General features: G+C 44.3%; 1 protein-coding gene across 8 annotated transcripts in view; it reads right to left on the bottom strand.

Moving 5' to 3' along the window:
• The window catches only part of ALMS1 (ALMS1 centrosome and basal body associated protein), a 47,188-nt gene extending 23,791 nt beyond the window's left edge, over positions 1–23,397 (bottom strand). For 5 of the 8 annotated variants that reach the window (XM_071753137.1, XM_071753139.1, XM_071753142.1 and 2 more), the window contains exons 1-8: positions 23,269–23,397; positions 15,506–15,640; positions 13,787–13,982; positions 7,435–7,552; positions 4,960–7,165; positions 3,145–3,304; positions 1,146–2,366; positions 614–744 (exon numbers count right to left, since the gene is read on the bottom strand). In XM_071753137.1, coding sequence (XP_071609238.1) covers positions 614–744; positions 1,146–2,366; positions 3,145–3,304; positions 4,960–7,165; positions 7,435–7,552; positions 13,787–13,982; positions 15,506–15,640; positions 23,269–23,319 — 4,218 coding nt within the window. In that variant the 5' untranslated portion in view covers positions 23,320–23,397. The remainder of the gene's footprint in view (positions 1–613; positions 745–1,145; positions 2,367–3,144; positions 3,305–4,959; positions 7,166–7,434; positions 7,553–13,786; positions 13,983–15,505; positions 15,641–23,268) is intronic. The other 3 variants (XM_071753138.1, XM_071753140.1, XM_071753143.1) reach the window with 3 other exon arrangements.
• Positions 23,398–27,916: the final 4,519 nt, after the last annotated feature.

Genomic DNA, 27,916 nt, shown 5'->3' with positions numbered 1-27,916 from the left:
TTCTGGAGCCTTGGGTTGAGTTTTCTTAAAAATTTCAACAACCTTCATGTCATCCTGTGGCTCTCCATGAGCATCCCACACACATCCTGGGGATGACTCCAAGCCTATCAAAAGAACAGACTCTACCACCAACTGACCTGCTCAGGAAAAAAAAAACAAACCTCTACAGTCCCACCAGAATGGCCACAGAAGGAGGAATTACTCAAACAGTAACCTCAAACATGTAGGAATGTCTTGGCAACTCTCTCCCCCTTCATCACAAAAAAGTTTATAGGAGACAGCAGTCAAGTTTGCCAAGACTCATCCCTGGACAGTCTGAGAGGTCACTAAACACTCCCCATTACTAAATCTGCAGCTTTTGTCTCCTTTTCCTCCTGGAGAATTAAGACTTTTAGGAAGAGTCAGAATATTCCTTCAGAATATCTTCAGTTGTTTGCCTTCCCCCCACCCAAGACAGCAAATTCCTGCCTGGGGGAACCAAAAAACCCCAAACATTCCCATCACCCTGTGCCATGCCTGGTCCTGAAACACACATGGGAGCTCAATGAAAATGAAAATATATGAATGAAATAAAAACATTTTCTCCAGAGCAGCTGGTTTGGCTGTTTGGTACCTTGGCAAGTGCAGATTTCTTGGCACTCAGCAGCAGCTCTGCCTTTATCTCCTCTATTCTTTGGTGGTGCTCTTCATTCAAGCTTGTCACAGACTCCTGAGATTGGCTGCCCAGCCTCAGCTTCATCCATGCTGCACAAGGAACATAAAAGAGAGAGCAGTTTCCTTTCCATTTCCTCTCATCATGGTTGGTAACAGTTTTGTGACTTCAAATCAAGACTTGGCTCAGCCCCTTCCCAAATTCTCAGCCTCACAGCTACATGGACAAAACACCTTCTCATGTCCATGTTAGGCAAGAGGAGAAACCAAACTGGGAAAGTCCAATTCCATCCCATTCTCCCATATCACTTCCAACAGCTGAAAACCACTGATCCCTGAAGCCCTGTCCCACTAAAGATGTTATATTCACATTTCACAGACTATGGCCTCTCACATCCACATTTCAAAGCAATGCCCTGAAAAGAAGCCTAAATAAAGATTCTGCCATGTAAAAAATGCCCACTTGATGCAACACAACTGAGACAAATCATTACCTTGTGCTGTCCTCTCCTCTCCCTCTCCACTCTTCAGTGTTTCTCTTGCATGTGAGCCACTCCTCAGAAGATTCCTGACATGGGCAGCCAGTGAATCCCCACTGCTGCTGTCTTCACTCCCTCCTGTGCCTCCTGCCTTGCTTCCAGCTCCTCCAGCTTTGGCCAACATGCTCTGGAAGTCTCCTGCAGCACTGGTGACACTGCCCAGAGTGGCTGAGGAGGATGGATTCCCCAGCTCTGAGGTTCTCCCAGCACTGCCCTCACTGCTCCCATTGCTTTGGGCAAGGCCCACAACCCCAGGTTGGTTTCTGTCTGTAGTTACACTACTGCAGCCTTCAGGCTCAGACCTTCCTGCAGGTTTTTCTGTCCTGAACTCCTTGGTCATCTCCTTCATCATCTCTCCATGATTGTGGAAGTTGGCTTCAAAAGGATTTTCCCATTTTAAAGTGCCTGTCTTATAATTCAGAGGCTTTGCTAATGACCCCTCTTCTTCCATACTCCTCTGGCTCAGAGTCTCCACCCAGGACAGCATTTTCTGGAACTGAGGGCTGCTGTTTTTCACTAACCTGAAACCTTCAGTGCCATCTTTTTTTTTAGTCAGCCCTGGGGAAGTGTCACCCATTTTTCTAGGAGAGGCAGTGGACACAACAGGATCACAAGACCTGCCAGCTATATCCTCTGCCTCTGCCAAAAGCTTGTGTATTTCTTGCAATGCACCAGATCCAACCAAGGAATCACTTTCCTGACCCTTGGTTCTCTTCCTCCCTACACTTGAGGTTTGTGACCCTCTGTCCACTTCCATTTCACTTTTCCCTCCAGCTGAAGAACCAGCAGGCCAGCTCAGGGGGCTGCTCCTCACATCTTTGGGCTCACTTTTAGCCAGCAGTTCCTCAAGATGTTTTGCAAGGAGCACGGGACTCTCTCTGTCAGAGAGACAGTCAGGGGAAGGCTGCTGCTGGTTTGGTTCTGCTCCTCTGGAGGCAGCTGAACACCCTGACGCCTCCTGAGTGGCAAGGGGAGAAGCTCTCTCCAGCTGGTGGCACAAAACACTGCACTGACTCGTGGGTTTGGCTCCAGAAGATCTTGAGAAGTGGGGAGAGAGTTCACAGAGTGACAGAAGACCAAAGCCAAGTTCTGAGCTCGTTGGAAGGGACATATTGAGAGCAGAAGTGCTGGAGTTAAAATTTGTTGGTGTAATTTGAAGTGCTGATGGGAATTTGCCTGCAAAGAAAAGGAAGAGTCATGAAGTTGAGGGCTCCAGAAAGCAGCTGCATCAGTGAAGACTGTTTTGTTATCCCCTTGGAAAGAGAGGGGAAATTTGATATATTGAAAAATATTTAGGAAATTGCCTTCAGAATAAGACCTGTGACTTCTGTGAGAATTGTCTGCTGAAAGAAGTGTTAGTCCACTTTGGATTAATATAAAATTACCAAGGATACACTGAACAATACACAAACCAAAGAAACCACAGAGCTTGATTTAAATAACATGCTTTTAAATAAAGGCTTAAACTAGATTTTAAATAAATGTTCTTAGATAAATGACACCAGTGGTGCTTGAACGTTCAATGAACACTTGGATTCTAAAAGCATCCCTGCAAGAAGCAGGAGAGCTGTGGATCAGGATTTCCAAAATATCCTTTTGGAAAAAAGCAAAGGATAAGTTTGTTTCCCACTGCTGGCTAGAGAGCTGCAGAAGCAGAGCAGGTGCACTTCTAGCATTTGGATAGGTAACACCTAATTGTTTTTTTTAAATATAAAAAAAAGCCAAACTTAAGTGCAAATGGTGATCCCAAACCCACACTGACAGGGACACACAGAGTTCCAAACACAGTTTTGTTCTCTGCCCCAACCATTGGTACTTTTAAGGACACCAAGTAGTCCAGAGCCCAGGTGAACAAACCTCTATTGAGGACACCTCTGGCCCTGTACCAGTTGCCAAACTGGTAAATATCTCCCTGTGGTCTCCCAGGATGGCCCAAGGTCCTCCTTCCCCATACCTTGTGGCTGTGGAGCTGTCCTTGTCAGTGTGTCAGTGGAATCCTTCAGTGTTCTAAGCTCTGAAGGGGAAAATTCCACCTCCCTGATGGGTCCTCGAGGTGCAAATGGCATCAGGATAGTTCCAGGGGACTGATCAATGCCCAGGTTGTGGAGGTATATCTGGGGAAAAGAAGAACACACACGTGGCACTGTCACAGCATGGCAGTGGATTCTGGAGCTGCAGGTTCCACATCACCTTCAGTGCAAACAACTTGGTGTCAAAACATCTGAAGCTCCAGTTGTGTTGAACTTCCCCAAAACACTGAGGCAGTAAATCAGGAACAACACCTCCAGCTGCTTCTGCCCTCTGGATCAGGAATCCTTTTTCCAGCTAACATGACTACAGCTCCACAGTGACCAGCTCACAAGCCACTGCAGCCCAGCAGAACTGACACCCCCTGCCCTCTACTCCTCACCATTTTTGTTTGACAAAGCAGAAATTAACTGCAGCTGCTTTGGTGGTGATTGTACTTAAACTAATCAAGTTTTTTCCTGGTGTTTTCCTGACTTTTCCTTCATCATGTGCCCCAGATGCTGCTGGCAGTAGCATGCTGCCACCCCAGCACTGCCCAGCCCTTCCCAAAGGATCCAGGAATGATGGATCCTTACAGATCTCAGCCAACTATTTCCTATGATTTTACTACAAACCTACACACCAATTGCTAAACCTGTGACTTCACCTTGCCAGTGATGTAGAATTCCTCAGAGCCAGGGCTGGAGAACACACCTAATTTCTACTCATTTGAAAAACAGAGGGAACAGACAACCTCTACATCTCATGAATTTCATTTTAAATGCCCTGCCTACAATATTTATATTTGTTTCAACACGTATTTGTAAAGACAACTGAGAGAAGAGTGCTTCTGCAACACAAAGACCTAATGATTATAGGAGTCATCCTGTGAGAGGAACAGCCACTTACTCAGAAGAAAATTACATGCTTATCATTAACATAAATCTGCATTTAATTAAACTCTACCACTCAACAGCTATTAGCACAGTTAACATGGCTGCCACAATCTGCTCTCTGTTCTCACCCAACCACCCTAAAAGAGGGAAGGGAGGAAAGAAATCTGCATGAGCCAAGTAAGAGATCAAGGAGAAAAGGTACACAGATGCTCTGAACATCCTTTATTAGTAAAATATTTTTTAAAAAATCAAAAATTTATGCCTCAGATACTGGAATGAAGTGAACAAGCATAGCAATTATTTATAGGGAATTAAAAAAAGGCAATTTGATTTGCCAAGGAGTTGTGTGTTGGTTTTGCTATTACTGCAGATCTGTGGGTGTGTGAAGTTCAGCTCTCCTGCAGCCTCCCTGCATTTCCTTACTCAGCAGTTGAGTCCCAGCCTCATGTTTGGATAATTATAACCTGATCTTTAGAAAGAATCTGGAAGATCACAAGTGGCTCATCAGCACTCTGCTAGAAGAGCTATAAACCCATTTATTCACAAAGTCTTTTCTCAAACAGATTTCACTTTGTATCACTACATCCTGTTCTTGCCTCTTTTGTGTTCCACCAACCACTAACCTTGACATTTCTCCTGCATCCTGTTACCCTGATACTATCATCTAGACATGGAAAAAACAAGAAAATCTTTCCCAAACCCAACCCTTTCTCTGCCTGTGCTAAATAACCCCTAAAAGTTATTTGTTTCACCTCTGTATTTAAGAAAATATAGTAATTAATCCCATGGATCAAAGAGCTGTGTACTCTGAGCTCATAACCCAAAGGTAAAGAAGAGTTATAAATTTTTGTTAGGAATTAACTTACTGGGATCCTTTCTTCAATGTTAAGCTCTTCTTTCACTGGAGTTTCCAAAGAAGTTGCTCCAACAGGGATGAAGTCATCATCTTTCCCAGTGCTGAAGATGTGCCTGGACACCCCAGAGGGGCAACCTGCAGAGCCCAAGCCCCTCTGGCTGCTTTCCCCAGGAGGTACAAGAAAATTCAAACTGTCAGGGGAAATATCACCCAAATTGTCCCTGCTGATAAGGTCAGAAGGCATGGTTAGGTTGTGAGACTCATTTCCAAGAGCATCACAGTTCTTTTGGTCATCAGCTGAAGAGTTTCCATCCTTGAGGAGCTGAGCAGCTGCTTCACCAGAAAGAAAAACATTTGGGTCTGAACTTTGTCCTCTAAAATTGTTTTCTTTCTCTCTACCACTAGGTCCAGAAACAATCTCAGCTGAACACTTTTCTGACTTGGAGCCTCCCAAACTATTTTCAGACACTTCTAAAACATGACTTTGTCCTTCTAGAGGCTGTGCTGCCTCTGCTGAGTTTGCTGGTGGAGTAACTTCCATCTTCCTGCTGGAAACATTTACTGTGTTGTCAGACTGGGATCTAGCAAGAGGAGAGTGGACAAGCAGGAAGTCTTTATTGGGAAAACACCAACTTCCCAAGGAACCTGTCCCTCTAGAGGAAGCAGCAACACAGTCTTTGGGGTCTCTCCCACTCCTCTGTATTGACAGAATATTGTTGGAAGAACTGGCAATTGCACTCCAGGCTTTCCTTCTGGGAGAAACTCCACCTGGATCACAGGAAGCCACTGCCTCAGCTGCATCCTCTGGTTGGCTCACATCCCAAGCTCCTACCTTCTCCATGAAATTAAGTGATGGGAGAGACTGGATCCTTCCACTGTGGGGATATTTCCACTTTAAGGACTCAAAAAGCTGACTGTGTTCTTTCTGAGCAGCTTGGGGTGAATGTTGCCCCTCAGACAGAGGTGTGCTGGCAGAGTTCTCTGAAGTTTCTTCATTTGGGCATGAAGGAGAGGGCTGAGTATCTGCTTTGAGCACAGGGACACCAAGTTCTGCTGCCTTAACATTTCTCCTCAGAACTATCCCAGGAGTGGACTGATAGCTTGGATGAGCCAAGTGTACAGAGAATGAGCCATCACCTCCAAGATTAAAGGAGGGGGAAATGCCTGTAACTTTATGTCCCCTTTCTATGGAAAAGTCTGAACTAGTTAACTCACTCCTGCTGGCTCCAGGTTCTGCTTCCACTGGGGCATCCACACCACATGGAGAAGGAGCCTCCCTGTCAGTCACAACTGGTTGTTCAGGTGCACAGTCACTTCCCACAGTAGGGATGAATTCCTCTTTCCCAAATCTCACTGCAGGAGAGAATCTCACTTGTTTCTGACCACCATCAAGGAAAGCTCCCAGGAGTTCCTCAGCCACAGACTTCAAGCATTTGGAGCCAGTGAAACCCACTGCACACCCCCCTGACATCCCTTCACCTGTTTCAGAATCCTTAGCAGAAAAAACACCTTGTGCTTCTGAAATTTTACAACTGTATCTCCTCAGATCATCAGGAAAATTATTAAGCAAATTAAGGTCAGGAACCTTTTTTTCTTTTTCCACCTTCTCCAGCTGCCCCATGCCCTCTTCTGACTCGCTCTCAGCCATTTTTACCTTTTCCTTTTCCACCTCTCTTTCCCTTTTTTCTGAATTCTTAGACAGTGCTGTTTTACAGGAGGAGTTTTCTGAAGAGGAGAACTCGTCATGCCTCAGGAATCTCTTTTCTTTCTCTGAGAGCTCAAAAAGAGCAGCTGGTACCTGGCTGTCACAGGAGAAAGAGTCATCTGTTCCAGGCATACCACAGGTCTGAGCTGCAAGAGCAGCTTCCATTTGTTTCAGGCTGTTTGCCTGGGTCAGCAACACCTCTGAAGTGGCATTTGCTAAATTGAGACTTGTTTGGGGAACCAGTGCCTTCTCCTTAGTATCATTTTCACACCCTCCAACTGCCTCCTTGTTCACCACTTGTTGTCCAGAGGAAGAAGTTTGCTGAGAGGAGCAATCACTACAGCTGGCACCAAAAGGTTCCACATCTCTGAAGGAAAGGGGGTGCTGGGACAAAGTACAGAAGTCACTGGGTGCACCAGAGGGAGACTCTCCAGCTGTCAAGGACACAAACTCGTGGCTGGGAGAAGGCTTTGAAGGCTCCTCAGATGCAGCAGAAGCATCAGGGGCTCCTCTGGAAGGGGTAAAAAACAAGTAAGTGAATTTCTGACCATCCTTTTGCTGTCAACACCCATATTCTCTGCTTTAATGTAAGAGGCAAAAGTACAGCTCCATTCAGGTAACTGAGCTGTAGCAAGATGCACACACACACACACACCCTGAAGAGGCCAAAATGTGAATAAATGTAAAGAAAATGCAAACAATATCAAATGGCCACACAGGAATAACAGGGGGTATTCTGTCGTGACAGAATTTAGCTAATTTTATGTAGCTTTATCCTACCTTAAGGGAATAAAATCCATTTCTGAGTGCTGGAGAAGTGTCTCATCTGAAACCCTCTGGCCTGGTGTTGAATACATCAGGAGTGGAAAACAGGGAGAGCACTGACTGTCCTGGATATCTGTCAAGAACAACACAGTAATACAATCATGCCAGGCAATCCCTCCTAGAACTGCCCTGCCAACTAATGCAGCCTTCAAAATTCAGGAACATGCCAACTGCAGTGGGAATGATGTAATCCACAGTTTCAACCCTCCTCTGAGGCACATTCCCTCATGTATTCAGTTGTTTCCTGAACACAGATCAAAGAAGCAGCCCCATGGATGCCTTCCCCAGCTCCACTTTCCCTCAAGTTCTGATCATAGCAAAGGCTGCATCATTTGGGGCTTTTCTTTAGGGTTTCAAGATGCAAGTAATACCAAAATTTGTCAGCACAATTACTCCACTACCACTCTCTACTACTGTAGTAACAAATTTGAGTTTCTGTTCTGTATTTCTTTGTCCTTTGAGGTAGCTGCCACTTTTTTTTTCCCAGTTCACTGCTTACAAAACCAGAGATGTTTTATACCTCAGAAATAAAAACAATGCTAAGCTGACGAGTGTAAAACAATTATATCCACTTTTGGATAGATGTAAAAAAAAATATTTCCAGTACTTTGGTAAGGAAGCTTTTTTCTTTTTCTTTTAAAGCTCTTTCTTGCCATGAATGCCTTCCAGAACCAGATTCACATTCAGTTAATTTAGGTTCATTAGTTTTCAACCATCTCAGCCAAACTATCCCCTGTGTCACTTACAGAAGGATAAGCACATCAGATAAGATGACCACTACATACCAAAAAAATGCACTTTACATCAGCTTTATCCTAAGGCTTTCTACAGGCCTGTATTACATCATCTGATGAGCAGTATCTAACCACAAGATGACCTTTCTGATTCAGTTTTAACTTAATGCTTCCTATTATCATTCCTTAAATTATGTTAGAATGCTACAGAGTGAGAGGATAATTATATGGATAGAAATAATCCCACATCACAGTAAATCTGGCTCAAAATTTGGATTATTTCTAGTCCCTCCCCATCAGCAGCTAGGAAAAAAAATCAGAATAATATTGCTATATAGTTTCAAAGCTTCCCTTCTCTCCCAGCAGCTCTCTACCACATGGCCAGCCTAATGTCTCCTAGAGGAAGCCAAATTTGTACTTTAGCATCTGTAGTACAGATGGCACAAACATGCTACAGCAACCTAAGTGGAGAGAGGGCTTTGTTTTTCTAGCACCCAGTGCCTCCTGAAAGCTGAATTCTCCCCTTCATTAAATAAATGCATTGCACTGCTCATGCCTCCATTTCACTTTTTTCTTAACTATTTGCAACACCAACAATGAACGACAAGTGGGGAAAAAAGTGACCCTTTTTTTTTCTTTTTGGAAGCTTGTAGGAAAGGGAAAAAATATGTATTTTCCAAAAAATAGGTATGAATAGCAACTCCAAGGTGTTCAGAAGAGGCTCCAGGGTAGACTGGTAAGCACCTGTGCAAAGCTGGAGAAAAACATTCACTCTAACACACGTGGAAGTTTGGAAAAAAGCAGAAGGGAAAACTCAAGAGTGGCAGCATCAGCACAGAGGGAGCAGGAGAAAATAAGGAACAAGGTCAGGGATGTCTCAGTTCTAATTCAGAGTGCCTCAGAGCTCTGTTACAGTACAGGGCACAACCAAAGCTGCTCTGATGTAGCAGCCTGAGTGTTACTTATGTGATTTTAATCACAATTTGAATCATAATTTTGAATCCTGGAAGAGGAGACTGAGCTAATTGACTGTAATCTCTTCACAGTAAAATGGACTTCACAGAAAACAAGGTTTGTTTCCAGTGGCTGATACTGCCTTGGAACCAAGCAGAGCCTGCACATCAGGTAACTTATTCCCCACCAGCTAACTGTCTGGGAGTGGGCAGTATTTACAATGCATTTACTCTGGGTTGCTGTACATTTACTCAAACAGCTTTTTGTTGTTATATTTAAAAACTACTCAGTTCATTAACCATCTGGATACACAATTGCTTTAAAGATGCAAACCCACACATCTTATAAGAAACATGAAGCAAGCTGGAGCCTGAACTCTCAGCTCTGTTACATTGACCTTTTTTTCCTCCCAAATCTAGTTTTACATTTAAAATTCTATTAGTGAAGAAAGGCAACAGTCACTGCAGTTATCAAATTAGACTTGTCATGTCACATCATGATGCACTTGATGTTTTCAGAACTGGCATCTCCATTTTTATTCACAGAATGGAAGGGGGAAATAAGCTTTACTTGATTTTCAGCTCAAATTCTTCACTTTGAATGGAAATGTGTTTTCAGGCACTAAATATACTGCAAAGCTGAAACCTCAGCTCAGCCTCCAGGACAGGCAATCCTGCTCCCCTGACACCTCCAAAGAGTTCTGCTCCTGCCCTGCAGCAGAAAGCTGCCTCAGGCTGCCAGTCCCCTGCCTTCCCCAGAGCTTTGGAGCTGTGGTGGTGATCACTGACCTGAAGCAGGAGATGACTGATAGGGCCACAAGAGAGAGGGGGGGGGAAAACAGAGGAAAAAGAAACAGGAGGAGAGGGAAGAGTCACTGCAGGCCCATCCTCAGTGGGAAGCCTCTCTTCCAGCTTGTCCCCTGCAACAACTGGCAGAGGTGACCTGGAGAAACACCCTGATGGAGTTTAAGAGATGAGGCTACAAAATTTATCTGATTTATCTGAGGCTACAAAATTAGATTTTTCATCCCTCTAAAACAGAACTCCAACTGTGTCACGTGCTCTGCCTCCTCTGCCTTTTTTTGACCATTTTCTCATCTTCCAAGCACCTGAATTGCAACATTTCCCCCAGCTTTTCTCCAGGAGGCAGAGAGATCATGGCTAGCATGTTTTGGATGCTTAGGATGATTTAGGGGCTCATTATGCTCAGCCATAACCTGGGTTTTGCAGGCAGAGAAGCAGGTGCTGGAGGCTTAAAGAAGCAAGTGACGTCAGTACCCCACTCTTCAGCATCTTGTGTCAAAACATAACTCTTCCTGCTGTCACTCTGAAGGTCAAAAGCTTCCTCAGAGTTGAATTCCCTCCACGAGGAAAGCTGGGCAAGCTCCTTTATCTTACAGTCTGCTGACAATTCTGAATGCCAGAGTCAAACTGCCATTTGTGGGAGAGAAAAAAAGGAAGGCAAAATAAAAACAAAACCTCCTTGGCTTCACTGATCTGTTCCAGTGTCACAGGAACAATTTCAGTGTGACTGTCATTGTGATTCCCCTCCCCAGCACATGGAATTCACAACATTTTCTGAAGAGAAGAAGGAATAAATTAGTATTATAGCTGGTGTTTCTGCCTTTCCTCTCACCTTTCCTCCCTTATTTGGAAGTTTAAGTGAATACACAAAAAGCCTGTAGCTACTGGCACACTTTCTGGAGAGCTACAACTGAAATACAAGCAGATTTCTTACATCTTTTTTCACACTAAAAAGCCTTAAATGTTTCTCTTTAATTCCAGCTGCATTTCAAATGCAACCCTTGACAAGTATCAGGAATTTTCCTTGATGAAATGGTTTTTAAAATACAAGAAATAAAACAACCCTAGAGAGAGGAAGAAGACAAAGACAAAGCATGTCTTATCTATCATGTCCTTTTTACTCTTAGTCTTAAATCTGAAATTCCTACCTGGCAAAGCAAAACCAAACAAAATTAAAAACCAACCAAACAAAAAAGGGATTTCATTCAATATTTCCCACCTCTAGCCAGACAGCAACTCACTGTTAACTTCACAGCTTTCTCTGGGACCAAATACAAGATAGCCACAACTGGTTTTCATTTCATAAAAGGAAAAAAAAAACCTTCAAAAACATCTCTGGAGTTGTTCCACATGCACAGCAGCCAGCAGTTAATTCAGCCACAAAGAGCTTCTCTGCCTGGGTTGTTATTCTGGAACAGGATTTCACTTCACCTTCCTACTAAAAGGAAGATGCTTTAACAAACCAAAACCAAAAAAAGAAAACCAACACCAAAAAAAAGGGCTTAGAGCAGCAATGGAGAGAGTTTAGTGGTCAGTGTGGATTAAAACCAACATACTAACTCTGTATTGGCAAACGTGTGGCATTTCCAATAAATTTCCTGAAGTTTCTAAGCAACCAAAGAGGTTGTCTAGAAAAAAGGGCTGTCCTTTAATGCTTATTTGTCACTTGCTGGCACTTAAACTTCCTTCAGCATTTTTATCACCTCTCCCAAAGGTAACCTTGTGCCAGATTCTGCCTTACAGACAGAATTCATATTCTGCCCTGTTTTCCTTCATAGAAATCCATGAAGTTAACAGAGAACAATAAAAGAGAGAATCCCTGAACAAGTGAAATGAGAGATTCAAGTAGAAAAAAACATTCTTTTTTTTTTTTTTTTTGCACATCATAATCCAAGTTAACAAAACTAAATTCAGCCTTTGAAGAAAGGGTAACAGGAGACACAAGGGGCAGTGGAAGGCACTGAGCTGTGGGTCTCAGAGGGGTTTGGTCTGAACCAGAACCTCTGATCCTGATCCACCAGAGATGTTCTCCCTCCCCTCAGAGCCTCCTTCACAAAGGATGGAGCACTGCATTACCAAAATAACCCCAAATACTGATGAAAAGGAGCAAGAGCTGCACGGTGTAATAACATCTCAACTCCTGAAAGCCTCAGGAGTTGCCATGGATGTTTACCAGAACATTCCCAAGGCAATTGCAACTCCATTTCCCCCCCACAATGGGTTGTTTAACTTCAGAACAAATAAAAAAAACCCCAAAGCAAAGCACATCCCAGTAAGATTACGCAAGCAGGTACAGGAATGGCAAGCTGCAAGCTGCACATGTGGTTAACTGGAAGCAACACAGGTTTATTTTAAAATATCACAAGCAATCACGTTGTTTGTCTAGAATAATTTGGGCTGTTTTGGGAAGAAAAAAACCCACCAACCTGCTAGCATAATGGTGCAGTGAAAGCAGCTTTAGAAACACCTTTGCCCAGTGATTTCAGTTATGAAAAGTGGAAAAGTGACTGGAAAAGTGACTCACAAATGTAATAACCCAATGGAGGTGGTAACACCTGATCTTGCTAAGTGGGAGCAGAGGAGGGCATGGAGCTGCTGGGAGGGCTGGAGAAGCTCTGGAGCCAGGGAGAGAGTTGGGGGTGTTCAGCCTGGAGAGGAGAAGGATCCCATGGGGAGACCTCAGAGCACCTTCCAGTGCCTGAAGGGGCTGCAGGAAAGCTGGGGAGGGACTTGGGACAATGGCCTGGAGGGATGGGATGAAGGGGAAGGGTTTCCAGCTGCAAAAGGGGAGATTGAGATGAGACACTGGGGAGAAATTGTTTGGGGTGAGGGTGCTGAGCCCCAGGGTGCCCCCAGAAGCTGTGGCTGCCCCATCCCTGGCAGTGCTGAAGGTTGGATGGGGCTTGGAGCACCCTGGGCTGGGGGAGGTGTCCCTGCCCATGGCAGGGGGGTGAGAATGGGTGATCTTGAAGGTCCCTTCCAACCCAAACCAGGTTGGGAGCTTATGAAAGTGATCCTCTGAGGGATATCAATACAGAAACACACACTTGGGGCTTAGCAACAGCATTGTTAAGTGTTTCCAAGGAAGCATATGCAAGTGTGTGAATAAAAGGAGTCTGTGTGAGGTATCATAAAAGTAAAGAAGGAAAACAAGCGTCAGCAGCACAAAAGAAGGCACCAGATGACATAACAGCAAGTTAGAGCACACGTGCACAAAGGTTTGTGCAGGATAAATTAACACTTCCTGGAACTGAGATGGAGTTAACTTTGAAAGCCAAAAGTTACCACACAGGGCGTGATCACATCTGACACTAGAACTGGTGTTTGAGTGAAAAAAAAATAAAAAAATCTATGCCTAAGTGCAGCAACTGCTTATTTAAGAGTGGAACTGATGGGTAACAACCCATCTGGGGTTGGCTGGGGGCTGGCAAGCAGCTGTTTAGTTCTGCTGGCTTTGCCTTCATGAAATGCACATGTAGAAAAAGGGAAAGAAAATCCTTCAGGGATTGATTGCTACAGGTGAAGTTAAAAAAAACAAGAGGAAAAATGAGCAAATAAAGGAAGTAAAAATGGATCTGATATCAGTTGGCTTTGGTTTCAGGATAAACAAGTTTATCTTGCTGGGGACAGATGTGTTTCCTATGATTAACAGCAACAAGTGAAGAAACAAGAGATCACAGTGAAATATTAGATCTTGGAACTTCTCAGCTGTGAAGCTGAATCTGAAAGGAAGCAAAAGAAACATTTGGCTTTTCTGAAGTAGCTTCAGAACTGGAAAATAGTTTAGCAGCTAACAAAAGGCAACTTCAGACATACCCAGCAGTAAGCCATGTGCTGTACCTCCAGGATACTGCCTTTGAGATGCTTCTGCTGAGGGCAAGGCTCCTTCCTCCAGTGTGGGGAACTCTGTCAGGTCATTTCTGTCACAAGTCAGGCTGAGTTTTGTCACTGAGGCAGCAGCCAAGCAGCTGGCATCCACTTCTGCAGGAAGCTGGTACCATGACTCTGTTCCCTAAGAACAGGTGGGGAGAAAAAAAAAAGTGCTCAAGGATCAAGAAAATTTCCTGTTTCCAAAAGAACTGAAGACTAAGCTGGGGACAAAGTGGAATTACTGCTTCTCAATTCTATTTCCTATACTTTGTAGTTCAATTGTATTTCCAGAGTCAAAAACTCTGGTTTTAACATAAAAGAATTATGTTACTATGAGCTGCTGAAGTCCACAGCAAGTTCTTACTGCTGCCAAAGTTGTCATAACTCACTGTCTGATCACCAGCTTTCCAGCACTTGTCTGAAACTGAGCTCCATCTCCACACCCTGCCAAGGCAGAAGGCTTGTTCCAAACCAGAATGAAACCTCTCACTTAGGAAGAACAATCTTCATTAGGATAAACATTTCAGAAGGCCACTGCAGAGTAAAGATGGTTTGCAGACAGGGGAGTGACAAGCAGAAGAGTTTCTGGCTGGTCTCTAACAGAAGTTTCTAATTACAGAAATTCTGAGTTCACACAGATAATAGCTGAGAATCCTAGGAAACTCCTTAGGATATTTTGAGAAAAAGGCTTTCAGTTCCTGTCCAAGTGGAAAGGAGCACTTTTAGTCCTACTAACTCATTAAAGAACCTGCATTGGGATTACTGGGGAAGTAATTAAACAGATAAATTTCAATTATAGAAAAGGCAGAGACCAGCCTTCAGTGCAAAGAATTAAAAAGTATCAATCATTTATAAGGCAAACCTTTCTCATCAGCATATATCTTATAAAAATATAGATGTTAATACAAGCAAGAAAATGTCCCAGTTAATTGGCAGAAGTACAGCCCAATCCCAAATTAACAGCTGCAAGCTCTCCTAACTTTTAAACACTAAGGTATTAAAAGCTAACTTTCACATCAGAATTTTGCTATATTTTTTGTAGAAGTGTCAGAACAACTTGGAAATAAAATTTTTTATGCTCTGTCTTTTAAAAACAGTTCTCAGCCTAATTAAAGATCTGGCAGCATACCCATCAGACAGAGCTATGACTGCAGTACAGTTTTCTGTCCTCACACGTGGAATAACATTAAAACTAAGGTCTAAAAGGTCAGATTTTACCTGCACAGAAGCATGACACATGCTATTTTTCAGCTATTTTGAGGCAGACAGACCTGACAAGAGGCAGCAGCAGGGCTGGGTTAAGAGCAAATGACAAACTGAACACAGATCAAAGATGCTGTTGCCAAGAACACCACACTGCACTGGAGAATACACTCATTTATAGCCAGGAAATAGAGAAGGGGGAAATTAAAACAACACACCCTGAGCTACTGAGGATTAATGATAAGCATCAAGAAGTTTCACAGGAGTTGGATCAAGAGGAGATGACTTGTCAGAGTTGACAATTATCCTGTTTTTCTGCAGCCCCATGATGCAGAAACACAGACATTTAAAGGGCATGGATGGGAGACATCCAAATCATACCAAAAAAGCACTTCAGGTCATTTTTCCAAATCCCATTAATTACCCTTCAAGCCCAACCAAAACAAAGCACAGTCCAAATACCCAGCCAACAGCAGTCTTCTGGCAGATTGCTTCTCCCAGGGAGATCCCACTGGTCACTGATGCTTGAGTTTCACTACTGCTGTGGCTGAAGGATTCCTCCCTCCAAGCACCATGGGGTGGAGTTGTTGCAATAGGCTAAAAGAAAACAAAATTATTTTTTAAAACAAAAAAGAAATTTGTGGTATTTCAACACAAGTATCTGTAAATCACAGACAATGAAAACTGGAAAATACTCCAGCCATCCCCACCTCCAAAAGTGAGGCATCTGCCCCAACACACTGAGCCAGAGACCCAACACTGAACCAAAAGGGATAGGTTCATTTGCCATTTCAGAGACAAAAAAACAAACAACCCAACAAACAGCATGACTTATGAAAATAAGGCAACCACTTCTGAGAGCCACAAGTTTATTTCTCATTCCCAACTGATGCAGATGCAGCTGTGAGTGTACCCATACCAAAACAGCTCATCCTTTTGATCAACATCAGGCTCTGGCACTTGTCCTGATGTGGTTTATTCACAGTGGTGGGTGGGTCTTTTGATAATAATTTATTTATTTATATTTATTATCTTATTAAAAGCTGAAGGTTTTTAGTTATACCCATGTCATAAACTAAATTTTAACCCCCATCTGATGTAACTACCTTCAGGCAAATAGAGGTTGATGTCTATATTATAATTCATCAATACCTGACATACTTCAAGGGCATGAATTGAAGTTAAATTGGACCAGTGACTAGAAATACAGCTCTAATGTGTTGGTTTGGGTTTGTTGGTTTTTTTTTCCCCACAAGGTAACAGAGGAAGCTGTTCTGAAGTCAAAATGAAATTCCTTTTCTATCATGACCCATGCCTGAGGTCACAGCAACTGTAACAGCTTTGCCCAGATAAGGCAGAGAGCCAGGTCCAAGCACCATGGTACATAATTGAGAAAATAGATATTTCTGGAAGACCAAGGTTCAGCCCAAACAAAAATATTCCAGGAAATTATCCTAAAAAACTCTGGAAAACAGCACTAGAGAGTATAAGGTAATATTATTAAAGCAGCACTTTCACATGAAGGCATAACCACCAGGACTTGGAGTTCTCCCACCTCTTCAATATCTCTCCCTTTCCTCATCCTCTTTCTCATGTCAACTCCAGTTCCAACTTACCAAGAGTCATTTTTTTAAAAAGTCAACTTAACCTTGGAGGGGTTTTTAAGTGCATAAATCAGCAAATGGCAGGATCTGAAGAACACTGCCATGAGAGCAAGGAGGGAGAAGCTCAAATATCTGATTGTGAACTGCAGAAGATCACTGGGGCAACACCCCTGTGTTTTTCAGGCACAGTTAGAAAAACTTCCACTCTACATAATTATACATCACAAATTATAGCCTTTGGAATGACAACAACTTCCAGAAATTCAGCACCATATGCCACCTTAAATCCTTCCACAAAACAGCATCACCAAAATAAAAATATGATGTAATAACAACCAAAAAAAATTAAAATCAAAACATTAAACTAGGGCTCAGCCAGGCAGAAACCACTCATCCAAATTAATTCCCTGCACAAACTAAGTTTGTTTGGGCTTTGTGTTGGGACTACAAATAATAATTGCAGCCTGTATTCACAGACTCAGTCCTCTAGTTCCTATTGTTCATACTAATCAAGTCATTAAAAATAGCAGCACTGAACCACAGATGACAATAGCTCTGAAGGCAAAGCACTCCAGTAGCTGTTTGGTAATTTCATTAAGGCCTATTACAGAAATTCTGGTTTTACAATCTGCAGCTCCAGAAAAGGGCAGTTTCATTAAGCCCACTGGAAATTAATAGCATTGGGTAAGGGAGCCACTCTCTGATTAGAAAACTAATTTCACCCAAAAAAAAAAAAAAAAGTACTGATTTTATTGAGATGTGCTGAGCACAGCTACTGAAGTGGATGCTCTGGAACAGAGGAGGAATAACAGCATTCAATGAATAAGAGACTAAACATCCCAACCCTGCATATTATTTTTCATTCTCCCTTTTAAAATGACCTTCTCAGCCTACAGTGAGCAGGTCCTTTCAGAACTGTTTAATTACTGGTGTACCTGTCAGCAACCTAAACGAACACTGGTTTTCTGTGGTGCAGCACTTGCATCACACACTTCCCTTGCTCTCCCCACAAACCAGAGGAACCACTTTGCATTAATAGAAATCTTTAGTTCCCAAAGTCTAGGAATTAACTTGCCTTCAGGAAAAAAAAAATGTTGACTGACCTAAAAAAAAAATATAACCTTGTAGCCAAACACTGAATGTGAGCCCTTTTCTGTACATTCTTTGTCACAACACTGCAAGACAAGTAACATGAAAAACCTCATCTGAAAAGGTTTCTTCTACCTATAGCTTGTCTTTTTCCTTTTACCAAAATACTTTATTATAGAATGAATAAGAAAACAAAACAATCCACACTTCACCATTAACTGAAGTCAGGAAGAATCTTCCTAGGAGGATACAATAAAGAGTATGAAAAGATGAAGAACAGAGCTTCCACTCCTTTCTTTCCCTGAAGTTCTTTGTCCTCCCAAAGGCTCCCCCAGCACAGTTTGCAAACCCCCTTCTTTTCATGTTATTTTTTGGAACAGGTTTGGACCACTCTTATTTTGGGAAAACAGAGCCAGAGATGTATCTCAGGCAGATTTCTCAAGAAGAAACCAGTGAAGAAATGCTAATGAGTTCTGCTGCAATGACTACAAATAGCAGTGTTCTAGAAGATTCAGAGTACAATTCCATCCAGAGCTACCAAAGGCTCCAATACTCAGTCACCCAAAAAGAGCAGGAAGGAACCAACGTAGCATTACTATTAAGTGTATTTATTTCCATGCTGAGGCCCCAAAATGTTTCACAGATTGGCAGCACTGCTAGCAAATGTGAATAATAAATAAGTATTTATCCTCCTAGGCACAGACAACTTGGTGTACAATGGCAAATGAGCAGCACAGCTGATGCCCTGAGTAGGCTGAGGTGACCATCAAGCCCATTTCTGATTTGAAGTTCTAGAATTCCACCTGTCTTCTGCCTGGAGGTTATGAGAGAAAGTAAAAAAAGAACACCACCTACAGCACCACACACCAAGGAGTTTAAAAATGAATGAGAACATGAAAGCAATGTTTGCAGCACAACTGGATAATATGATACCTTTTACCTATTTTAATATTAGGTGTAAGTGGCTGGTGCCACTGTTGCAGGGATGCTGCAGCATCATGGACATGAGAAGTGGTCTGCACAGTGGCTGAATTGTAGAGAGAGGAGATTTGGAGACAATTTCTGCTAAAACATAATTTAAATGAGGTTGCAGCCTGCACCTCCCTGATCTAAACAAGAAACAGGCTGCTTTTTTCTTTAAGAAAAAAAACCAAAACCACAGAACAGCAAGAAGCCCTCACTGCTAGACTGCCAGCTCCATCCTTCTCATGGACATGAGAAGTGGTCTGCACAGTGGCAGAATTGTAGAGAGAGGAGATTTGAGACAATTTCTGCTAAAACATAATTTAAATGATGTTGCAGCCTGCACCTCCCTGATCTAAACAAGAACAGGCTGCTTTTTTCTTTAAGAAAAAAAACCAAAACCACAGAACAGCAAGAAGCCCTCACTGCTAGACTGCCAGCTCCATCCTTCACATGGACATGAGAAGTGGTCTGCACAGTGGCAGAATTGTAGAGAGAGGAGATTTGAGACAATTTCTGCTAAAACATAATTTAAATGATGTTGCAGCCTGCACCTCCCTGATCTAAACAAGAACAGGCTGCTTTTTTCTTTAAGAAAAAAAAAAAAAACCAAAACAGAATAGCAAGAAGCCCTCACTGTTAGACTGCCAGCTCCATCCAGCTGATGGACTCCTTCACTGGAGCTTTCCTCATGGCTCCACAACTTGTAGTACATCCTAAATGTTTATTGCTCAAACTACATGGTAATAACTTCGAATAAGCTATAAAAAGTGGTGACAAATAAAACCTAAAGCTTCCCAGCTTTGTCCCCGGTGTGAGAAGCCTTAAAAAAGCAGGAGCAAGCTAAGGTGTGAGCTCCCTGCCAGCCCCGGGACCGACAGTGCAGTGCAAGCCTCATGCCACTTGGAGTCAGCAACCCACTGCTGCAGGGCAAGGGCTTCTCCAGCTGTGGGGAAGGACAAAAGGAACATGGAGAAACAGGCACAAATTTACCTGTTCAACATGGAATGCTCTGCTGTCTTCCTGAAGGTTAAAGAAATAATTTTGCCAGGGCACAGAGGAATTTAAGTCGCACTGTCTTACACCCACCTGCTCGTTTTGTGGTCCAACTACCAGCTTGCAACAAACAGCCAAGGAAAAGCAACAAACAGCCAAGGAAAAGCAAAGCAACTGTCCTGCAAAGGCACTTCAGAGGCTACACCCAAACCCAGAGCCCCCTTAATGCCACAGAAATGAGACTGAATTTCACAATAAGCCAATAACTTCATTTATTGTGGCCGTTGAGTCCATAATAATAAAAAAACCCCACCTCAATGCAAAAAACAAAACCAAACCTCATTCAAATGCAGAGTAAATTTTTAGATCAGATTTATTTCTTTTTCTGGCCAGAAGCCCAGTACCACAAGTTGTATGAAAATTGTTAGCACTGCAGTCCAGCTACTGAAATGAATAATAAATATCCCACTGCTTGCAACTAGTTCAGTGCTAGAAGCTCACCTATGAAAATGCCAATAAATAATATTTTTTTAAAATACTAGAGAAATTTGGTGCTGCTGGGTATGAGAAACAACCCAATTATTTCAGCTGTACCTTGATTTTTGTTTGGGTTTTGCTGGTTTGGGTTTGTTTTCTTTTTTTTTTTTGAAGAACTGGTGTGCTAGCAATACTTTTCAGACCACCCACACCATTTTCTCAGGGAGGTACCACCAACCTGTGCATCAGGAGCTCTGTAAATTCTGAAGTGTTTTATTACTTTTCTTTAAAACAACGTGGGGTTGTCAAAGGGCCACAAGAGATCAGAACCACCAAAGCAGATCTCAAATAGAACAAAGGAAGACTTGTGACATGGTGAGCTGTCAGGACATGCTGAAAGCATCCCAGAAAGGTAACCTGTGGATTTGGACAGTCTGACACTGCAAAGATTGCCAGAGCATCATTTTTAACCTCCCAAAACTATTTGTTTCCACTGTCAAGTTTATACCAGCAACAGCTTTCTGGAGTGTCCTAAAACAAGTGAAAAATTGATCTCAGAATGAACAATTCTGCCCTCTTCTTTTATGCTTAGTTTGCCAGGAAAGTAAAGCTTCCAAAAGGGACTCAGAGCTGGAAAACTGATTACTGTAATACACCTGAATGCCTGAAGCAGCAGTTTTATCCATGTCACCACAGTGCAGCTCACAGTGGAGGGCTGGAGGTCACCTCTTCTTTGAAGCAACTTCAAGGCTCATCCTGTCAACTCCTGACTCTTTCCAAGGATGCAGATTTATCCATCTCTGTGGGCCCTGGCTCACCACTGCACCACTCCATAAAAAGATTTCCCTGTCTCCAGTTAGAATCTCTCTTTACTGTAACACATCACTGCTGCTTGTCCTGTCCCTCTGCCTTCTGCAAAAAGTCTCCCTCTGCCTTCTGCAAAAAGTCTCCCTCTGCCTTCTGCAAACCCCTCTTCTGGCTGGGAAGCAGTGTTACCAGATGTTCACCTTCAGCCTCCTCCACCTCCTCCCCAGGCCAAACAAACCCCTGTGCTCCAGACCCCTGACTGTCTTGATGGCCTCCACCAGACTCAAACCACTTGGGTGATCTCTCTCTTGTCCCAGCAACCCAGAGCAGTGCACAGGATCTAGCTGTGACCAAGAAGAGGGAATCCTCAGTTCCCTCCAGCTGCCAGTGGGTTTAAGTGGAGGTTTAAGTGGGTTTAAGAGGAGGGGAGGTCCAGACTACATCTTAGACAGAATTCATTTACACCAAAGGTGGTCAAACCCTGGCCCAGGTTGCCCAGAGAGGTGACAGGTTGCTCTTGAAACACCCAAGGCCAGGCTGGATGGGAATCTGAGCAACCTGGTACAGTTGCAGATGTCCCTGCTTGCTGCCTGGGGGTCAGACTGGATGAGATGTAAAAGTCCCTTCCAACCCAAGGCATTTGATGACTTTAAGAGTGGCCACACTATGGCAGACAGCAGATCCTGTCTGCCTGCACCCCTTGCCCCAGGAGAGCAGCAGGAAGTTAGCAACAAGTTTGTCTGAGCTCCACCTGGGACTCCCAGAGCTGAGCTCTGGTTGCCAGGGCAGCAGTTAAACCCTGGTGCAAAACAAATGCAGGGAAGGAAGCACTGGGCACCTAAAACAACCAAACTGGACACCCAGAAAGGATCCAAACAAACCAAATACTGTGAAGGTAAAACAAGCAGCAGGCAAGGTCACTGATCAGTCAATAACATCACACACACAACTTTGAATCATGAAATTTGCCTGCAAATCAGCATTTAAATAAACTTCACTTCCTAGTTACAAGGATACACAGCAGTGCAAGAACCAGCCCCCCCCTCTTCTGTGGCTATTTAACCTTCCTGAAAACATATGGTGAAGGTTTTTGCAGAAAACCTTTTGCAGAAGGCTTTCAGAAACTCAATTCAGTCTCTGTTAAGTAACTATACAGAGTCCCCATATTCTTATTTGAGGCCAGAGTTGCCTTTAAGAGGTCACATTTATACATTTATTCACACTTCTGTGAGTAAATCTGGCTGTTTCCATCCTTTGTTTTCCTGTACAATACTTTCCCTGACAAGACTGACACCTGGACTTCTTCCCAGGGAATGTTTGTAGAAATTGAGAGGAAATCCACCACTTGCTGCCATTTGGCTGCTGCACTTCTGAAGTTGCTTTAGAGCTCTGGGATGAAGCCCTGGAGTGATCACCATCTTGTCACTTTTTATTTCGGGTTCCTTTCCTTGCACAGAACTGTGGATGTGACATCCAGAAACGTCTTCACAAGTGTCCCAAATCAGCTGTTCAAAAGTAACCTGCACAGTGCTGCCTCCCAACAGTTTGCCAGAGTCAGAACTTGTGCAGGAGCTACAATCCCTTTACACTCCTGGAAACCATCATGAAAAGAAGGGGACAGCTAAGACCAGGCACAAAGAACAGTGTAATACCACGGATGGAAGCTTCCCAACACTCTCACAGGGCTCAATTTCAGAGACGTTGATTGCAGAACATGGACAGGATGTGATGGGACACTCATGACCTCCAAAGATCTCCTTTTTTTCATCTCCAGGGTCAACAGGAACACAGCAAATACACAGGACCATGTATGAGCCCTTGTATGGCAGGAATGACCCCATGGGGCCACTCCAGCCCCAGTGACATCCCAGGAGGGGCAGTGACCGAGCCAGGGCACCCAGGCAAAGAAAGGCACAAATAAAACAAAACTACACACACACACCCTTGCTCTTAGGAGAAAAGGAAGAATCAGAACAGCTATAAGGTAGAAAGAAGAATGACCAGGCCGGTCACAGCTCCTATAAGAGAGAACGGGACAGGAGAAGGGCAGACACTGAGGGGTGAGACCTCAGGTCACACTTTCCTCCCCCCACTTTGCAGGGCAGAAGAACCAACCGGTGGTTTGCCCCCTCCCCAAGGCAGAAAGGCCCGACCACCTCCCCTACGGCTGGCAAGGAACCCCCCAGCCCCTCACACACCCCCTTCCCCTAAGGCCCAGCTGAGGGGCTGCTCAAACCGACTCCTAAAAAAAAAAAAAACAAACCCCACAACCCCTCCCCGGGTACTCACAGGAACCCGCTGGTTCCCCTCTGTCTCCTCCTCCTCATCTCCCGGCTCCATAGAAAAAGAAAAGGCAGCAACAACACCTTCCCCCCCTCACACGCAGCCCTCCCGCCCGCCGTTATGAGGGGGGGAGTGCGGAGGGTGCGGGGCTGCGCATGCGCGGAGAGCCGCGCATGCGCAGCCCCGCACCCTCCGCACACCCCAGGGCTTTTGGCGCGCAGAGCGGCGCTGAGTACCCGGATGTAGCCGCGTCTCCTCACAGAGCTCCCGCTTCAGCGGCTTCGGTTGGAAGCGTCTGTGTGTCTCTCCAGCAAAGGGAGATCTACGCAGCAAGCCCAGACTGGCGTGGGTTGCTCTTTTGTAAATTAAGATAAAAACGAATGTAAATTCATTCTGTTCTTCCTCCTTGGAGTGGCGTTGCTTGAGGCATGGGGGCTTCCAGCAGCCCTGGGAAAGAGCACTAGGTGCCACCACCTCTGTGGGAAGCCCATTTTTGTCATGGTTTGGATGCCACACCATGGCACCTGGAGGTTGTTAAGAAGAGACTAAATGTGGCACTCAGTGCCATGGGCTGGGTACCATGGGGGTAATGGATCAAGGGTTGGACTTGATGATCCCAGAGGTCCTTTCCAACCTGGACGATTCTGTGAAAAGCGTGGCCAGCAGGTCAAGGGAAGTGATTCTCCCCCTCTACTCTGCTCTGCTGAGACCAAACCTGGAGTACTGGGTCCAGTTCTGGAGTCCATATTACAAGAAAGCCATGGAGGTGCTGAAGTGTGTCCAGAGAAGGGCCATGAGGATGATCAGAGCCCATTCCAATGCCTGATCACCCTCTCTGTAAAGAGTTTTTTCCTAATATCCAACCTAAACCTCCCCTGGCAGAGCTTAAGCCCATGCCCTCATCTTACTGAAATCTGTTTGGGAGCAGACCCCAAACCCCTGGGGCTCCAACCTCCTTTTAGGGAGCTGTAGAGAGTGGTGAGGTCTTCCCTGATGCAGCCAAGGATCTCCAAGTCTTGCAGGTCCCTTCCAATCCCTCAACAATTCCAGAAGTCTGTTGGTAGCTCATACACACCATGGGTTATCTCGTTCTTTTCCATTCCAAGTGGTTGGAACTTCACCAGATGTCCTCAGAGAGGAGGGGACTCTCTTAGTCGGTGTCCCTCAGTCCCATGGGTGGGTATTTCAGCGTGCTAGCAGTACATTCACATCCTGTTGGTGTGCTGATAATTAAGTCCAATTAGTCGGTGCTTTCTACCTACCCATGGTGGTCTGGCAGGGGTCATATTTTCGGTCAGGTTGAAGAAAGTGCAGGCACCAAGTTTGAGGGAAATGACACTGCAAGAGCTCCTGGAGGCCGGGGTGTCTGTGGGGTCACCCCAGGTCTTTCTTCCTTTTTTCCTTTCTTCCTTCCTTCCTTGAAGGAAAATCTCCCCTTTTTTCCCTGGCACAGCCCCAAGGAGGCTCTCTGTGAGGCATTCAGTCCAAGTCCTGACCATAATGACATTTGATGTTTCAGCCAGGGCGAGGAAGGGGTTTCCCCTTAAAAGCACAATAACCCAGCTATTTATTTACCTACCCTTCCTCTAAAGCTCCAAACCCAGCTGAAGGTGGAGCAGCAGCAGATGCAGATCATTGCTCTGACAGTCCTTCCCCCACAGAGGAGTCAGGAGAATCTCCAGGGTCATTGCTTCACCAGCTATGTTTGGCAAACAGAACATCACTTAATCTTTCATAAAGTTATCGAGCTCCTTCTCAAAAGCCATTAAGCTTTTTCAGTCCTGCTATAAGCAATACATCCAGCTCCAGCAGTAACAGAGCTCCAGACCTCTCTGGATATAAGACAATAAATAACTGCACCAATTTTCCTTCTCTGCTGAGCAGAGGGAAGCTAAAGTAGACTGAAAAGTAAAGGTGCCTCCATAACGTTTCCTGTCTCCTGAGTTATTTATTCTCCTCACAGCAGTTATCTGCCATGTATCTGGTGTAATATCTCCCAAAAGACAGGCAGTGTATGTTCATTTTTGGCTGCGTTGATGCCGCAGTGCACTGGGTGTTATTTTTCAGCTCTAAATAAATCAGAATGCTAAAGCACGTCAAGGCAAACATTCCTTAAAATAATTAAAACGCTGACAAGAAAATGCAGCTCTGTACCCCAACCCATCTCCTATTACAAATGCAATCAAATTTGCTCCCCTCAGCCTATCCTACCTTTTTTTTTCTTTTTTAGGCACAACCCCAAAATCATCACTTAGCAATTTTACAAGCGAGGCTTTAAACAAGAACACCTTTTGAGGTGTGTGGCTGGGGGTGACTGGGTGAGGAAGGGAAAAGGTAAAAAAAAAAGGTAAATATCACTGCAAGAAGCAAAGATTCCATGTTTGCTTTCCCTGGGAAGTGCAGGGAATAGTCTGCTTGATTTCTTTAATTACAGGAGAGCAGAATTCAGCCCGTATGTTGCAGCTCTAATAATGGTTCCAAATGTCAGCTGTGAGCGAGCTTGCCATTTGCTTTTCTCTGCTGCAAGTGACTGAAGGGCTCCTCTTGTCACCCAGCACAGAAACTCTGTCATACCCTTTATTTTTAGAAGAGCAATTCGCAGGCAGGGAGGGGAGGAGGAAGGGTTTTCTGGGTGTTTATCTCTGGCACATCGTACAGGAAGCTGTTCGCCTTCTTTATTAATTTTCTAACAGTACCCAGGGACTTACTCAGCCTGAGATGTAAAACCCCAGAATCCTTTCCAGCAAAATGTCACTTGCAATGAAAACTGGAATTTTGAAAAAAGGCCATCGTCAGGGAAGGTTTTCAGAGGGAGCTGAGCCTCATCATCCCTACCTGGTTCAGCTCCCCCCAAAACCCTGTAAAGCACAAGGGCTCTCAAAGGTGACATATAATGTATTAAAATACAGCAGCTGCTTAATGTGCTGTTTCCAGGGGAGGAGATAAAATACAGGTGTCCCTCATGCCTGCAAATATCTTGGAAAAAGGACTATTTAATAATCTGGCCCTGGCTTATACCACATACATCTTAATTGCAAAGCTTTTGAGGTGGGGATTCTTTTCTTTCTCTCTCAAAAGCAGCCAGGAGGAAGAGGACTCAGGTTGTGACCTCAGCGGAGGTGTTCATTAAAAGCAGATATATAGGACAGTGACTATTATGACCTGTTAATTAAGAATCTCTGTCCCTTACCACAGCTGAGGGGCCCAGGCAGCCAGAGAGGGATCTGTGAATGGTGGTGATATCCTCAGCTACCTCACTTTTTAATCGACCTCTTGGCACGAACTGCTGGACTGGTTTTCAAGCACCTTGCTGAAGTTTTAATTGAGTTTTCAGGCTGTCAGACTTCGGTAGCTGGAAACTCATGATTATTGGGAGCTGGTCAACAGGATTCTCCAGCTGTTCTGGAAAATCTCAGATGTATAAATGTTTGTGTATTTCAGTATTAGGTATCTCAGGAACACTTGGAGCTGGCAGAGCTGTCTCTGCTCTGTCTTTTCCTGGTCTGTGAATGAAAAAATAAAATGTGGTTTAGTGGGAGAGACCCAGGTAATCTCTGTGCCTACTGTGGGTTTAAAAAAAAAAAAAAAAGTGAGGGGAAAAAAGCAAGTGAAGGTAAAGTGAATCAGTGGGCAGGAGGGTGGGCAGGAAAGAGGAATAAAATGTATGGCTGGGGAGCCAAGGTTAACTAGGCTGGAGAAATAAGAGCTGGAGTAGGTGAACAGGATGTTTGTAGGTCAAGGTGACTTTGAGAAAAGCTGGTGAGAGATTTTTCTCCTCCCTGTCTGCAGCAGGGCTGAAAATCTGCCATGATTACACTGCTGGAGAAAGCAGGAGGGTTAATTAGCTGATTCTGCCTAAATCAGATTGAGGGATAAACAGAATCTGGGTTTGGCTGCTGTTTCCCATCTCAAAAGAGCAAATCAGGATTAATCTGAGAAAACTCTTTAATGAGATGAGATGAGATGGTCAGGGGACCCAGGCCCTGCATCCCTTCACCAAACCTCAGGAACCCCAGTGGGGTACCTAAGGTGGGAGGATGGTTGCCTCTCAGTCCCCAGAAAAAATATAGGATTACAGCATGGTTTGGGTTCAAAGGAGCCTTCAAAGACCACCTAATCCCAACCCCTGCCATGGGCAGGGACACCTCCCACCAGCCCAGGGTGCTCCAAGCCCTATCCAACTTCCTTCAAAATTCCAAGGATGGGGCAGCCACAGCTTCTGGGGGCAACCAGGGGCTCACCACACTCACCTTGAAAAATGATTGAGTTTGCCCAAGCTTGGAAATTCTTTCTGTCAGTGGTGCCTGAATTGCTTAAAATTTTATTCAATATCCAGGAGGGCAAACCCTGCTTCAAAAGGCTGTGGATCTGGGTGAAAAACAATCCCAAATGGGCACTGGGAAGAAACGGAGAGTGATCAAGAGGAATCATCACCAAAGAAAGCTTTATCTAAGGGGTGAGGAGGCTTAGGATGCAGTTAGGAGCTTCAGAGGAAAAGCTGGGATGAGGAAGAGGAGCCCCAGGGCCTTCTTCCCAAAGAGGGGGTAACACTGAGCCCCCAGTTTCAAGCAGAAGGAGAAGACTTCAGCCAACCTTTCTCCAGTGCCCCAAGGCACTGCTGCTGTCACTGCTGCTTCTTGACATCCTGCCTGAC

This window comes from Heliangelus exortis, chromosome 10 (assembly GCF_036169615.1).
Source record: "Heliangelus exortis chromosome 10, bHelExo1.hap1, whole genome shotgun sequence".
NCBI classification, from domain to species: Eukaryota; Metazoa; Chordata; class Aves; order Apodiformes; family Trochilidae; genus Heliangelus; species Heliangelus exortis.
Note: the sequence above shows the minus strand (reverse complement) of the source record. Positions and strands in the feature narration are given on the sequence as shown.